Below are 17,157 nucleotides of genomic sequence, written 5' to 3'. Positions count from 1 at the left end.
TGGTAAGGCACGTGACATGAAGGTTATCTATACACATCAGATTAGGACATCATGCCTGGTTACGTTTCCCCCTGGCATTCCCCCATTGCTTTTACGAGCACTCAAGCTATTTATAGCTCCAATCAATGGAGTAAATATAATGTTGCTGTCTTCCTCCTAGGCAGAGAGCCTTGACTTGGGAGGCACTACTGGACCAGACACACACAGACAGACACAGACACAGACACAGACAGACACACACACACACACACACACACACACACACACACAGACAGGCCATAGAGCAGGGACATGGAGGAGGACAATGGACAGGCCATAGAGCAGGGACATGGAGGAGGACAATGGACATGTCATAGATGGACATATCTAACATGCTTCCTCATAGATGGAAATAGACATTTGTGAGAGGCAACCCAGATCTTGCTCACAGGTTAAAAAATAAAACATACCAAATGTCAACACATTCAACATTTTAGCATCTCAGTTGAAGAACTTGTTAAGCTTATGCTTAAGTCTACAGACTAACCTACACACATAGCCGCCGACGTTTGTATGGTGGACTTGGCTCTTACTAGCGCTCTTTACAACAGCATGTGTACCCAGCATCGTTAACACACGACCAACCCCTGTCGTTGTGAGTTAGACACGGCCTATGCAGAGGGGCATCTGGAGACAGAAAGTGGTTTTGAGTCTTTCCCTCATGTATAATGCAGCTACATGCTCTCCTCCAGCTGTTCTCATGAGAAACACTCCATTCAGCAGAGAGAAGGCTTCAGCGCACGTTTCCTAGCTCCATACATGTATGTGTCTTTACATGTTTTAGTCTCTCAGAAGTTGTTGTTCCATAACGCAGACTTGACCACAGAAAGACAAAGATGAGGAGAGTGGTAGAAGGTACGTATGTAGCTTCATCTACACATTCTCTTGTCTGGAATTATTTAAGAAGAGCTGTCTCTTGTGACGCATGTTTTTGTCAAAGTCACTTTGTGCAGAGTTTCTATAGATGTTTGCCGCAAATTCTACAAAAACATTCTGGTCACTTAACAATAGACTATATTCAGGCCAACGTCAGTCAAAACAACACATTCAACTGACGTCTATATCCAGTGAGTTGCCTCTTTGCGGAACAATATCAAGAAATAATAGGATAAGAAAGCTGTAGGCTTAAGCAGTAAGCACCAGACATCAAAGCATTCCAGACACACAGGCAAAAATAGTGAGCATGACAGATCTATATATAGACTACTAGATATATAGACATGACAGATCTATATATAGACTAGATATATAGACATGACAGATCTATATATAGACAGGTATATTCGTGTAGTCTACAGACCCCTGTCAAAATGACACTTCATAAAACAAACTAAACTGAATATCTTACCAAAACAATGCAAATCTTCTCCTCATCTCCAAGTCTAACGTGCAAACTGACCTGATTATGTTGTGTCTGACACTAATGTGATGGCCCTATTATGCACTTCTTAAGCAATAAGACGAGGCGGTAGATCTAAACTTAAGACGTGGAGGCGTGGTCAAGGCCACTTTGCTATTATGCGTGCGGTAGTGGGCGCCTAAGACCCGGCGCTAAGCCCAGAAATTAGTCATGGGTGTGTTTTGGGCGTCTTCTCAATCAACCCAATCAGCGTGCCAGGTGCCATTCCCTTTAAAAACCGGCTGCGTTAAGTCATAAGAGCTATGCTATTATACAGTTCATAGGCGCTAGACTTCATGCACGTTTTGAAACACGAGCGCGCCTCCGCGGTTTGCGCATGCAAACTTCTTAAGAAGTCGGTCGGCGCGCATACGCAAACCGCGGCGGCGCGCTCGTGTTTCAAAACGTGCATGAACTCTAGCGCCTAAGAACTTTTCAAACCACTTCTTAGCGCTAGGCGCAAAGTCAGATCGCATAATAGCAGGGGCGCCTAGCGCACTTCATTAACATATGAACACTCCCACAATGAGTAATATATGCACGGGAGTCTTACGTCTTATGTGTGGGCGCCTAGCGACACCTGCATAATAGCAGTAGCGCGTATGAAGCGCATAATAAGGGTGGCGGTAGGTCTTAACCTGGCGGTGCGTCTTAATTAAGACTTAAGACGGCAAGTTAAGAAGTGCATAATAGGGCCCATTATGTTGTGTGACAGATGATGTAGTGTCTGACACCAGTGTGATGATGTAGTGTCTGACACCAGTGTGATGATGTAGTGTCTGACACCAGTGTGATGATGTAGTGTCTGATACCAGTGTGATGATGTAGTGTCTGATACCAGTGTGATGATGTAGTGTCTGATACCAGTGTGATGATGTAGTGTCTGATACCAGTGTGATGATGTAGTGTCTGATACCAGTGTGATGATGTAGTGTCTGATACCAGTGTGATGATGTAGTGTCTGATACCAGTGTGATGATGTAGTGTCTGATACCAGTGTGATGATGTAGTGTCTGATACCAGTGTGATGATGTAGTGTCTGATACCAGTGTGATGATGTAGTGTCTGATACCAGTGTGATGACAGATGATGTAGTGTCTGATACCAGTGTGATGATGTAGTGTCTGATACCAGTGTGATGATGTAGTGTCTGACACCAGTGTGATGATGTAGTGTCTGATACCAGTGTGATGATGTAGTGTCTGATACCAGTGTGATGATGTAGTGTCTGACACCAGTGTGATGATGTAGTGTCTGACACCAGTGTGATGATGTAGTGTCTGACACCAGTGTGATGATGTAGTGTCTGATACCAGTGTGATGATGTAGTGTCTGATACCAGTGTGATGATGTAGTGTCTGACACCAGTGTGATGATGTAGTGTCTGATACCAGTGTGATGATGTAGTGTCTGACACCAGTGTGATGATGTAGTGTCTGATACCAGTGTGATGATGTAGTGTCTGATACCAGTGTGATGATGTAGTGTCTGATACCAGTGTGATGATGTAGTGTCTGACACCAGTGTGATGATGTAGTGTCTGATACCAGTGTGATGATGTAGTGTCTGATACCAGTGTGATGATGTAGTGTCTGATACCAGTGTGATTAGGTTGTGTATGACACCAATGTAATGACAACTACAACTCTTGAAGACACTGAAGTGTTTCTTTGGGTAAACAGTCATGTTTCAGTGATGAGTCAGTGATGTTTAGAGTCACTTTACGGTCATCTGTCAGTAGATGTTAACTCATTGACTGCCAAAGACGCCAATTGGCGTCTTATAGAATAGTAACGTTGACTGCCAAAGACGCCAAATGGCGTCTTTGTGGTTTTCTTTTTTTTTTCGCGGGGATCGCGTTATTGACATGTTCTACACCACGTGTGTGAATTTCAGACTTGGGTGTAATGTATTTCGGCCCCAGATGAGGGCAGTAGTTCGATTTAGCTCAGCTATAAAAAGCCTGGACAAGGAAGTGGCTTGTTGTGGGTTGTAGTAATGGCGAAGAGGAGAGCGAAGACGAGAGGTTCAGGAGACAAGCATTATAAGCCGTTGACACTGGCACAGAGCTTGTCTGGCAGTGGATCTGCAAGGAGTGTGGTGCAGATCAGGTCAAGCAGATCTGGTATAGGAGATGTGCCAAACGCGGCGCGGAGCATCGCGGAGCATCGCGGAGCATCGCGGAGCATCGCGGAGCAGCGCAGCCATCGCGCGACTCTTCAAACAGTTCAGAGTCGGACGATTCTGAACCAGACCCCGATTCAGACGAGTGGTTGCCTTCCCGATCGGATAGTAGCAGGGGCTCCTCTCCAGATCAGCGCGGATCCCCGCGGGTGGAGAGCAAAAACGGTAAAACTGTTGAATGAATGAATGAATGAATTTGTTTTTCTTTTTGTATTCTTTACAGACCGTGTGTGTGTATGTGTGAGTGTGTGTGTGTGTGTGTGTGTGTGTGCCTGTGTGTGTGTGTGTGTGTGTGTGTGTGTGTGTGTGTGCCTGTATGCCTGTATGTGTGAGTGTGTGTGTGTGTGTGTGTGTGTGTGTGCCTGTATGTGTGAGTGTGTGTGAGTGTGTGTGTGTGTGTGTGTGTGTGTGTATGCAGATATGAGGGAGATGAAGAGGGGATGTTTATGGGTAATGTGATGTAAGGCTCATATTAGTTATGAGGTAGTTATGGGTAACCTTGGGTCTACATGTATGTGCTACACAAATACATTTGCCTTGCCTCAGGTCAGAGAGGCTCTGTTTCACACGCGCGTGTGTGTGCGTGTGTGTGCGTGCGCGCGTGTGTGTGTGTGTGTGTGTGCGTGCGATGTCTACCTGTGTTGATGTCTACCTCTGTGTTGATGTTTACCTGTGTCTTTGAAGTATACCTCTGTGTGTTGATGTGTGTGTTGATGACCTGTGTGTGACCTGTGTCTTTGAAGTCTCCCTCTGTGTGTTGATGTCTGTGTTGATGACCTGTGTGTGACCTGTGTCAATATTTTACAGTTCCTGAATCGAGCAGAGGACGTGCCTCAACCAGTGGGTTTGCTGCAAGGAGACGGCTGTCTTCAGAGAAAGCTGCTGGTTGGGGTGACGGTGACTGGCAACCCACAAAGGTTCCATTCACGGCAACCCCTGGACCCCAGAATGCTGCTGCAGAGCTGAAATCTGACCGGCCGGTTGATTTCCTGGAGCTGCTCATTCCTGATGAGCTGGTGCAGCACATTGCAGATCAAACCAACCTGTATGCCAAGCAGTTTTTACAGGCACATCCCGACACATCCCGACACTCCAGAGGGAGGTCATGGAAACCGGTGACAGTCCCAGAACTGAAACGATTCTTTGGACTCACTTTCATCACCGGTTACATAAAAAAGCCAAAAATAGAAATGTATTGGAGTGTGGATCCACAGGACGCCACTCCATACTTCAATAAAACCATGTCCAGGAACAGGTATCAGCTCATCTGGAAGTTCCTCCACTACAACAATAATGCATCACAGGACGCCACAGATAAAATGTATAAAGTGCGTCCTATTTTAGATCATGATGTAGCCAAATTCAAAGAGCTGTATCAGCCCTTTGAAAGTATCTGCATTGATGAAGGAATGATGCAGTGGCGTGGCCGCCTATCATTCAAAGTGTATAACCCTCAGAAGCCGGTGAAGTATGGAATTAAATCCTACATACTGTGTGACTCTTATACTGGGTATTGTTTTAACATTAAGCCTTATGTTGGCCAGCATAACACACTCCAGGACACAGTGTTCTCCCTCCTTGACCGTCTCACAGGACACGGATACACACTTTACATGGACAACTGCTACAACTCTGTTCAACTTTGTGAGCAGTTGATCAAAGCCAACACCAACGTCTGCGGAACACTGCGAAAAAACAGGGGGGAACCGCAGATCATAAGGGAGCCGACAAAGAAGGACTTGGGTGTGGAGGGGAGGGTGGTGCGGCACAATGGCAGGGTGCTGGTTATGGCATGGCAGGACAAGCGTCTGGTGAGGATGGTGACAACCTGCCACCATGACAGCATGCAGAGGGTGGAGGTGTGGCAGAAGGGGAAGAAGGAGAAGGTGGGTCAGCTCAAACTGCAGTGTGTTGTGGCATACAATGCCTGCATGAATGGGGTGGACAAACTTGACCAGAACATTGCATATTACCCATTCATACGGAAAACACTCAACTGGTCAAAGAAGTTTGTGGCATACTTATTTCAGCTGTGTGTGTTCAATGCATATGTGCTGTACAAGGCCAGGAACCCGGGGAAGTGCAAAACACACTTGGAGTTCATGAGGAGGGTGGCGAGGTCGTGGACTGAAAAAACCTATGTAGCGGAGGAGGAGGAGGAGGAGGAGGAGGAGGAGAGAGGAGGAGGAGGGGGAGGAAGAGGAGGAGAGAGGAGGAGGGGGAGGAGGGGGAGAGAGGAGGAGGGGGGGGAGGAGGAGGAGGAGGAGGAGGAGGAAGAGGAGGAAGAGGAGGAAGAGGAGGAAGAGGAGGTCCGACAAACCAGGGCCGCAAGACAGAGACCCAGACAGCAGGCTGGATGGCCGGATGGCCAGGCATGAGTTGGAAAAATTAAGGCCCACCAGCAATAACACAAAGCCAGCAAGAAAATGTAGGGTCTGCGTTCGAAGGGGTAAAAGGAGAGAGACCAGAATGTGGTGCAGGTCCTGCCATGTACCCCTGCACTCAGGAGAGTGCTTCAAAGCCTACCACACAGAAAAAATGTATTATGGAGTGATGATGAAAAAAAAAAATGAAAAATGAAAAATGAAAATGAAAAAAAAAAAAAAATCTAAATCTGTGAATAAATGTAGTTATTTTGTCATCAAAAGCCTTTTTTCCTGTGTTGTTTTTATTGTTTCATAGAAGTAAACAACTTTTCAGATGTTTGAGGTGTCACTAAAACTAAAATATGTGGACGTCAGTCACCGTTTTGCTTGAATTTGCTTCTCTGCAGAAAAAGCTCGTTTTCTCTGTTTATTGGTCAAAATCAGGTGTTTTTGCTGAAACCACCCTATGTTCTACGGCCGATTTCTAAACACTCAAAGAGGCTAGAAACAAACTTTCTTTTTCTGATGAAAGAAGAGAGTCTAAAGTTTTGGTAGATATGTTCAATGTTTATGTAGTCCGAAAAGTCAATATTTGGTGGGTCTTCAAAGTTCAGCGAAAATGCCCCAAAAGTCTGGCAGTGTGGAGCTCTCCGCTCTGAACATGGCTGGCAGTCAAAGAGTTAACATAGCAAAATAACAGGAAACACACACGCACACGCGTGGTCCTCTGTGGCTCAGTTGGTAGAGCATGGCGCTAACAATGCTCACGGACACAAACAGACACAAATGTGTGACAAGACAACTGGCTCACAGATGCCACAACATGTCTGTCTTTTGATTGCTGAGGTGAGGTATCCCTGAAGTGAGCCACTTCTGGGCAGCTACCAGCTCTTTTCAAGCAGGCAGGAAGTTTGGGCTAATTCATCTGCTGGAACTGGACCACGGTCCCTCACGATAGGTTCAACCCATGAGGTTCAGAAATGTAACTTATAAGTGGCATTCTAATTCAATTGTGTGAAATCTAGCCTAATTCTAGCTAGTTAGGAGCATCAATAACGTATTTATTTTTATTTTTTAAATAGCGTAGTTCAGATATAAAAGCTGAGATGGGATAAACCTGCCCAGTTTTAGAATGGCGTGTTAAAACGCAGCAATAGCATTAACATTACAGTGGTAAGAGAATGGTATAGTTGAACATTTCTTGCTGGCTAGTCAAATTTCTCTAACAGAAACAGAAACAACAATTATCAGTTGCCAGTGTTGGCTTAGTGATCCAGCTCTGTCTTGTATTTCAGTCCTAAGCTAAGATTTGGAGACGCCAACAGTTCCACATCAAAATTACGTTTTGAAACTGGCTCATTTATGTGTGAGCATCTATGGAATTGTCATTGTTCTCATTGAACTTTGCTCTGAGTGAGGTAAAAGTATATGTGCGTGTCTACATGACTGACTAGCATTGGAATTGGAGTAGCGCTGCTTATAACCAGGTTGTTTACAGTCGACTGCAACAGGAGTTAACGTTTAGAAGGAGGTACAACCTCTATTTGTCAAATTTGTGTTCACGGTTTCAAAAAGTTCTGGTTTTATTGCATATTTCTTTGAGCACTACCAACCGATCCCATGTTCCCATGTTCCCACTTACCACCTCCATGTCGCCCTCTGCTGGCAGCAGCTTGCGGTTGTCTGCGTCATGCCCTTGGTCTTGGCCCTCGTTGTGGCTGTTGGCCTCCTTCTCCTTCTGCTCAAAGTATTCCAGGAAGGAGGGCTTGGCCGGCTGCATGGTTTCATCTCTCCCTGGAACATCAGAGACGGTTGCCATCAACACAAGTCACCACTGCCAACTTTCATATTTCATGATTAGCTGTTTAATAAGGCAACATCCTCTGGATGAGGGAGGCGGTTCCATTTAGACATCAAATCTTTTTTTAATGTATTTTGCTTTAAATTGTTAATTGAAAATGTTATAAACTGCACTCCACATGATGAGCAAGTTGCAGTAAGTGCCACAAGAGCCATGAAGCATGGCAACCAACCTATTGTAACTCCACCATAATGTATTTCTTTAATTAACTGCTTAGAAAGGCCAGACCTTTGAGTGCATTGCCTCTACTTATAATATATTATGGCCATATGTTGCCTGTACCACCCACCAAGGACCCTCTAAGCCAAGACCCTCAGAACATAATTAATTCAAAACACGCTGAATAATTTATCCATTGCCTTATTGTCTCCCTGCTCTCCTACAATACCAGATTTGGTACATCAGTGCAGGAGGTGTGTGCGTGCATGCATGCATGCGTGTGTTGAGCTCAGCACAATAATCTCAGAGTGGGACAATGTGACCCTGTGCCCTGTTCAAGAGAGGGGTGTATATTTGAATCTGTTCCAGATCAAGGCCAAGACAAAACATTCCTGGAGTTACTTACTACCAGTATGCCTAGACCTCTGTTAGGGCTTTCACACCAGCAAAGAACCGTGCCGGTTCGCGTTCGGGAACCTCCGAACGTTGGTGGTGTCTGGCGAACGAGCCCGCGTTCATACCAGTGTAACCAGAACCATCCGCGTCATCAACGCTGGGTGATGAAGGGGCGGGATAAACAAAAATGTCACAACTAGATGGCAGCTACTTCACTGGAAAAGAGGATCATATCTTCCACTACAGTATCTGAAATAAACACAATTTTGAAACAAAACAAAAGACACTTTCTACACGCGTTCTCTTACTAATCAGCTGCTACATTACTGGAACAGAAATGGCTTACGAAATTCGCGTTCGCGCATGTCCGTGCACGTGTGTTTGCTGAGCATGTGAGGAAGATAGAGAGAATAATGAAACTTTTGATATTGTTTTTGATCACTAATGATTAGATTTAGATTAGATTACATTACATTTTGTCTACTTCCTTCTTGCTGGTCTCTGCAGCCTAGAATATGACACACCCACTGACGACGTGACTGTTCTACGTTTTGGTTCGCGCTTGAGAACCACTATTTTCTGGTTCCCGCTGCGAACCAACTTTTCAGGCTCCGAACCAATTGAGTTTCGGTCTGAACACTCCGGCCGGTTCCAGACTTGGTTCGCGAACGCAAACCGGCACGGTTCTTTGCCGGTGTGAACGCCCTATGTGTGTCTTTCAAACCATAGAGAAAGTTTAAATTCTACCATAAGATACTGTTCCTTTTCAACCTCATGTCTTATCTTCTTCACCGAGGACAATAACATGGAGGCTGTCGTATTGTTCTCCACGCACTGAACTGATTTGAAACCTTTTCTACTTCTTCTCCTCACAGCCTCCAATGCACCGAAATTTCGGTTAGCAAATTAGTGAAAATTCGTCTGAATGAGTGAAAAGACTGAATAATGTTTTTTATGACGCGATCAAACAGTGCAAGCAATTCATGCTGTTCTGTAAATGAGTGGAGCATTGAGTGATGATATATAATGATGATGATCATATACGGTAATTACAGCAAACATGTTGGCAGTTTGGCATCTGATCTCTGTATGACAACGAGAGGCACATTCCGATATTAAAACGTCAGTTTTCGCAACTTCAAAATAAAAGCGCTAGCTAAGCGATCACTGGAAACTGATGGGATCACAGTATTTTACAACTTTCATGAAATGAGGAACTATTACATAACAAAGTATATACAATTTCTAACATGTAATTTTGATAATTATAATTTTACATTTTACTTGAATAAGCATACAAGCATACAAGCAAAAGCTACATTTATTTAATTTATGCAATGGTACAAACATTTGCTAAATAAATGAAAGACTGCCATTACGCACTCGGTTTTCGGCCAAGTGTTTCCTTAACTTTGGTTTCGGCTTCGGGCAAAGTTTTTCATTTCGGTGCATCCATGTACCGTATTTTCCGCACTATAAGGCGCACCGGATTATAAGGCGCACCTTCAATGAATGGCCTATTTTAGAATTGTTTTCATATACAGGGCGCACCGGATTATAAGGCGCACCGGATTATAAGGCGCACCGGATTATAAAGCGCATAGAATAGAAAATACTGCAGTCAAACGTTTGACTGGGGTTGCGTTACGCCCAAGCTCCACCTACTGCGTTGCGTCACCTCTCCATCGGTGTTGTGTCAACTTCCCGTTGTCCATGCTTCACCTGAGCGTTGTCACCGTCAACGTTCTACCTGCTCCACTGTCAAAAATATATATTTTTCCACCTCAAGTATCAGCCGTTCGTCATCCATTTTTGCAACAAGCGTCAAGGACCTGCGGTGATTCACAGCTGACTCGCGTGAATAGCAATTCGCAATAGCTGCGACCACGAGATATAGAGTAGTTAGCTACAAGCATTTTCAATCTGGTATTATCTCTATTAGTGGATTAACCGCTGTGGTGATTTAACAGCTGATAAAAATACATCAAGTAGACTACAAACAGAGCAAAACAATAAAACAACACCAGAAAACAACCAATAGGCTATACAATTATAACCAACAACCAATATGTGACAGCTCCTGGTGAAATGTGCAACGTAATTTTTCAGTTTTGTGACTCTGAACGCAGCCACAGCTACGAACGCTGCTAACAAAACACATCGCTACGAAGGTCTAAACTGTATTTTAATAACATGACAACATACTGGGAGAACATCGACATGCTAAAAACACATAACTACACATAACAAGATGAACACACAGTTCTTGCTTTTGAACACGAGCTAAAACGAAAGTATGTTTACAAGTCAACCCCTTACCGGTAGTCTCCGGCAAACGAGAATAATGAATCCAATACACAAATTATAAGTGTTTAGTGATCGTTAAACTGTTCTTTATTATATCGAGTTTAAAACTTCAAGTTGAAAGCACCAAGAAGGACCGCCTCGAAATTCATCGATGTTCATGTCCCGTGCTCGCGTTGTTGCCTTCATTCGAATAGTGACTGTAGAGACGCTTCTACTTGCGGCTCTCTGTTCAACAACCCACTGTTGGAGTTTGTCCTCTAACTGTGTCTAACTGTGGCCATCTCGCTTTGTTCCCTTGGAAACTCTGTTTAGTCTTCTTTACTTGGGGTCTTTATACACACAAGTGGTGTGGGACTGTGAGTAAGCACAACACCGGTGTTTACTGATTACCGTAATGCTGCAAGCGGTGCGGCTTTGTAGTTTACCAGTCGTACTGAAACATTTTGACAGAGCGCCTTGAGCGCCGTGTACAACCGGGTTATAAGGCGCACTGTCGTTTTTTGGGAAAATTAAAGGCTTTTAAGTGCGCCTTATAGTGCGGAAAATACGGTACTCATTAATACCAGACTGTCAATTTCATAGTATACCATAGCAATTTAAACTGAGCAGCGTAATAACATAATAAATGGCCTAATCATTCAATTACCTTACAGAAACATTACAAGAAGAGGCCAGGTGCTCTTTTGAACAATTCATCTCACTTAACATGAATAAAAGATTCTGAATCCATCTTCAATGAAAATAAGTGAACTGGGTGAATGTCTATGGCTAATTCCTGTCTGCTGCATGTGTGGCAGAGTCAGGGGTGTGTGTAAAAGAATAGCCTTTTAATTCACAGCACCATTAGTGTAGATCAATAACTTATTCTGGGCAGTGCACTCACAGGACCAAGACTGATATCAGGGTGAGAGAGACGACATTGAAGCAGAAATGAAATTTAGTGGGTGAATGTAATTTTCCCCCACGTTTATTTGTTAATTTGGTTTTAACTGTTCTGAGGGGAGATCCATACTAACATTATCCTGTTCCATTAGAGAGGAGATGAAGGATGGAAGACTACTGCAGTGTGTGTGTGCATGTGTATGTGTGTACAGATGCATCTCAAAAACTTGAATATTGTGGAAAAGTTCATTATTTTCCATTATTTAATTCAAAAAGTGAAACTTTCATATATTCTAGATTCATTACACAAAGTGAAATATTTCAAGCCTTTTTTGTTTTAATGTTGATGATTACGGCTTACAGCTCATGAAAATCAAAAATCCAGTATCTCTAAATATTTGAATATTACATAAGACCAATAAAAAAAAGGATTTATAATACAGAAATGTCGACCTTCTGAAAACTATGTTAATGTATACTCTCAATACTTGATCTGGGCTCCTTTTGCACAAATGACTGCATACATGAGTGTAATAGGCAGTCATCACTCAATGCTCGCTCATTCACAGAACAGCATGGGTTGCATGCACTGGCATCATCACAAGGCATCATTGAAGACACCCGTCACCCCAGTCATGGACTGTTTGCCCTCCTCCCACACAGAGGCCTGTACAGGCGTCTAGGCTCCTCCCCCAGGGAGGCTGTACAGGCGTCTAGGCTCCTCCCACACAGAGGGCTGAACAGGAGTCTAGGCTCCTCCCACACAGAGGCTGTACAGGAGTCTAGGCTCCGCCCACACAGAGGCTGTACAGGAGTCTAGGCTCCTCCCCCAGGGAGGCTGTACAGGCGTCTAGGCTCCTCCCACACAGAGGGCTGAACAGGAGTCTAGGCTCCTCCCACAGGGAGGCTGTACAGCAGTCTAGGCTCCTCCCACACAGAGGCCTGTACAGAGTCTAGGCTCCGCCCACACAGAGGCTGTACAGGAGTCTAGGTTTCTCCCCCAGGGAGGCTGTACAGGAGTCTAGGCTCCTCCCACACAGAGGCTGTACAGAGTCTAGGCTCCTCCCACAGGGAGGCTGTACAGAGTCTAGGCTCCTCCCACAGGGAGGCTGTACAGAGTCTAGGCTCCTCCCACAGGGAGGCTGTACAGGAGTCTAGGTTTCTCCCCCAGGGAGGCTGTACAGGAGTCTAGGCTCCTCCCACACAGAGGCTGTACAGAGTCTAGGCTCCTCCCACAGGGAGGCTGTACAGAGTCTAGGCTCCTCCCACAGGGAGGCTGTACAGAGTCTAGGCTCCTCCCCCAGGGAGGCTGTACAGAGTCTAGGCTCCTCCCACAGGGAGGCTGTACAGAGTCTAGGCTCCTCCCCCAGGGAGGCTGTACAGAGTCTAGGCTCCTCCCCCAGGGAGGCTGTACAGAGTCTAGGCTCCTCCCCCAGGGAGGCTGTACAGAGTCTAGGCTCCTCCCCCAGGGAGGCTGTACAGGGGTCTAGGCTCCTCCACCAGCAGGCTACAGAACAGCTTCTTCCCTGTAGCTGTCAAGCAGCTGAACTCAAAATCCTGGCGGTAGCCTTGCCCCCTAGCCCCCCCACCCACACAGCCCCACTCCACTCCCCAACAGGAGGAACATTGCACACACACCCTATTCATAGCTTTCAGTCACGTGGTTTCTTCCCTAGCAACCACCAACCTGACGGGCAAAAAGTATCATAGCAACATCGCTCAACATGGCTGCCTACTATTTAGACCACCTCACTCATGAAGAACTATCAAGATACACGACGGTGATAGGAGTGGAGGATTGACACCATTCAAATAGTGTTGGATTCCCTGTCTTCTACTCTATCCGGACACGTTGGAATTATTTTCCTAACCCCCGGAGAATCAAAGTTATTGACCTGCAAAGGGTGCCTCCTTGACCGGCTTTTCCCGCGAATAACACCGGTTATGGAGGTGGTACAAACATAAGACTATTATTGCTAAATTCACCATCAGTATACGGTCATTTTGAGCCCTTAACCACCGCGCTGACACCCCGAGAAGATATACTTTTAATATGAAACTCGATCAACCGGGCGTTCACCGGCTGCTGGACGAAACTCCCAACTCCCGCTGTCAGCGAGGCGAGGGAATATTTATATCCGGTAATTCGCTCCTTGCTGTGTCCACGGTGATAGGAGTGGAGGATCGACTCCATTCAAATAGTGTTGGATTCCCTGTCTTCTACTCTATCCGGACACGTTGGAATTATTTTCCTAACCCAAAAGTGCCTTTTGCCCGTCAGGTGGGCGTTTCCACTATGCTGTGACGTCACATGAAAGCTATGAATACCACTCAGGACTTCAATTGAGCTTTTACATCACTGCTGTTTTGCACACTGTACATATACCCTAACTGTACATAGTGTATTGATATCCATTGGCTGTTCTGTACATATCACACTGTACATATATCTTTACTGTACATATTATACTGATATTCATGCTTATAGACTAACTTTTTAGTCCATGCACTGTCCAGACATTCATGTCTTTTGCACTATGCATGCTATTACACTATCACAGTTATAGATGCCCAACTGTGTTTTGTTGTCTTTGTACATGTACTCTGTCAATGACAATAACATTGAATCTAATCTGATGTCCTTTCTCTACTACATGCATTCCAATAGACACGCACATAACAGTCTATAGTCCCTTTGCTTGCTGTCATTCTTGAGATGACAAAATGATGGTCAAATGTCAGATTGAACAAACCATCCAATAAACCCTCTTCTTGGGCTATCACATATCTCAAACTTCCCATGTGTCTGAGCAATTCACACTGTGGAGGGTAACGATTCTGTTCACTGTGGAGGGGAACGATTCACACTGTGGAGGGGAACGATTCACACTGTGGAGGGTAACGATTCACACTGCGGAGGGGAACGATTCACACTGTGGAGGGGAACGATTCACACTGTGGAGGGGAACGATTCACACTGTGGAGGGGAACGATTCTGCTTTCAGCCCAGTGACGTAAGTACAGCCTGCCCTCTGGTGGGGCTCAAAGAGACAGCAGCTGAGCCATGACGTCTACCATGCCCTCCACCATTCACATGACGTCTAGCCCTCCACCATTCACATGACGTCTACCCCTCCACCATTCACAAAGCCTTTCGTCAACTCCATGGAACATTCATGTTTACACCTCGTTCCAAATTAATATGCAAATTGCATTTAAGTGTCATAAACATTTAATTTTTAGTTTTTCAATTAAACTCATGGATGGTATTGTCAGGGCTCTTTGGATCATTGAAATCAATCTCAGACACCTGTGATATTTAGTTTGCCAGGTGAGCCCAATCAAAGGAAAACTACTTAAGGAGGACGTTCCACATTATTAAGCAGGCCGCAGGTTTCAAGCAATATGGGAAAGAAAAAGGATCTCTCTGCTGCCGAAAAAAGCGTCAAATAGTGCAATACCTTGGACAAGGTATGAAAACATTAGATATTTCACAAAAACTTAAGCGTGATCATCGTACTGTGAAGAGATGTGTGGCTGAATCAGAGCACAGACGGGTTTGTGCAGATAAAGGCATAAAGAGGAAGGTTTCTGCCAGACAAATTCATCGGATTAGGAGAGCAGCCGCTAAAATACCATTACAAAGCAGCAAACATGTATTTGAAGCCGCTGGTGCCTCTGGAGTCCCGCGAACCTCAAGGTGTAGGATCCTCCAGAGGTTTGCAGTTGTGCGTAAACCTACTATTCGGCCACCCCTAACCAATGCTCACAAGCAGAAACGGTTGCAGTGGGCTCAGAAATACAGGAAGACTAATTTCCAAACAGTCTTGTTTACTGATGAGTGCCGTGCAACCCTGGATGGTCCAGATGGATGGAGTAGTTGATGGTTGGTGGATGGCCACCATGTCCCAACAAGGCTGCAACGTCAGCAAGGAGGTGGCAGAGTCATGTTTTGGGCCGTAATCATGGGGAGAGAGCTGGTAGGCCCTTTTAAGGTCCCTGAAGGTGTGAAAATGACCTCGGCAAAGTATGTAGAGTTTCTGACTGTCCACTTTCTTCCGTGGTACAAAAAGAAGAACCGTGCCTTCCGTAGCAAAATCATCTTCATGCATGACAATACACCATCTCATGCTGCAAAAGAATACATCTGTGTCATTGGCTGCTATAGGCATAAAAGGAGAGAAACTCATGGTGTGGCCCCCATCTTCCCCTGACCTCAACCCTACCAGGGGTAGTGGTGGTCTAGTGGATAGTGAGTTGGACTTGGGATCGGAAGGTTGTGAGTTCAAATCCCGCCTGAAGCCACACTACTACTAGTGTGCCCTTGGGTAAGGCACTTAGCCCTCAGTTACTCCAGGGGGAATGTCCCTGTAATTCGTAATTGTAAGTCGCTTTGGATAAAAGCGTCTGCTAAATGGCAAAATTAAAAAATTAATTATAAAATTATAGAACCTTTGGAGCATCCTCAAGCAAAATATCTATGAGGGTGGGAGGCAGTTCACATCAAAACAGCAGCTCTGGGAGGCTATTCTGACATCCTGCAAAGAAATTCAAGCAGAAACTCACAAGTTCAATGGATGCAAGAATTGTGACGGTGATATCAAAGAAGGGGTCCTATGTAACTTGGCCTGTTAAGATGTTTTTGTTTGAAATAGCTTTTGATTTCAGTAAATATGACCTCCTAATGCTGCAAATTCATCAAATTACCATTTTTAGTTCTTTACAACCTATAAAATGTTTTGAAACTCTGTTGTGCATAATCATTTGTAACAGTGCATTTTGAGTTTTTTATAAATAAAAAAAATACTGTTATCATTGGGAGGTTTGTTCAATAAAATGTGAATTATACTCTAACGGTTGATGACTTGAAAATTATACTGATTGTCATTTGCATCGACTATTCAGGAAAATCTGAGAAAAATACCATTTGCATAATAATTTGGAACGCGGTGTAGTTACCCTAACAACCAACATGATTAGCCAGTTGGTTAACTTGCCAGCCAACAATTTCCAATCTTGATATTTTGAGACGCATAAGGTGATCTGCTTATATTTCCCTACGTTTTCTGAAAATACCACTCAGATTTTAATTCCAGCCTGCCTCTAAACGCATCATTTCAGTTCTCTTCTGGACGGTCTGTTTCAGGGGTCGGGAAATCCTCAGCGGTTCGCTGTGTGGCAGCACGGCGAGAAGAACACATGGTTTCCGGGAATACAATTAAAAAACAAATATTCCAGTGTTCCCCACAAAACAAAGAACCCAAAACCATTTGAATGGTAATAATAATAATAATAATAATAATAATAATAACTTTATTTGTAACTTTGCAGCTCAAAGTGCTTTAATCATTATATAATCTTAATTTAATTATTTAGTCATTTAAAGGCAATATTAAAAAGATGGGCAGAACTGGCAGTGCATTCCACAATTTGGGTGCATAAAATGAGAATGCAGCCTCACCAAATCTCTTCATGAGGTACACAGAGAAAACCAGTGTCAGAAGACCTGAGAGCTCTATTGAGCTCTATTGAGCTCCAACGTGACATGCGGATACACACTAGGG

The 17,157-nt window shown here is 44.5% G+C and overlaps 1 protein-coding gene across 2 annotated transcripts in view; it reads right to left on the bottom strand.

Moving 5' to 3' along the window:
• Positions 1-17,157, bottom strand: part of LOC308170702 (serine/threonine-protein kinase 4-like) — a 37,577-nt gene that overhangs the window by 7,117 nt on the left and 13,303 nt on the right. For both annotated transcript variants that reach the window (XR_013937798.1, XM_080545532.1), the window contains exon 10: positions 7,631-7,782. Coding sequence is in view for 1 of the 2 variants with exons in the window: in XM_080545532.1 (XP_080401658.1) it covers positions 7,631-7,782 (152 nt within the window). In the remaining variant the exon portion in view is untranslated. The remainder of the gene's footprint in view (positions 1-7,630; positions 7,783-17,157) is intronic.

The sequence above is a fragment of the Nansenia antarctica genome (genome assembly GCF_963989245.1).
Source record: "Nansenia antarctica genome assembly, chromosome: 15".
NCBI classification, from domain to species: Eukaryota; Metazoa; Chordata; class Actinopteri; order Argentiniformes; family Microstomatidae; genus Nansenia; species Nansenia antarctica.
Note: the sequence above shows the minus strand (reverse complement) of the source record. Positions and strands in the feature narration are given on the sequence as shown.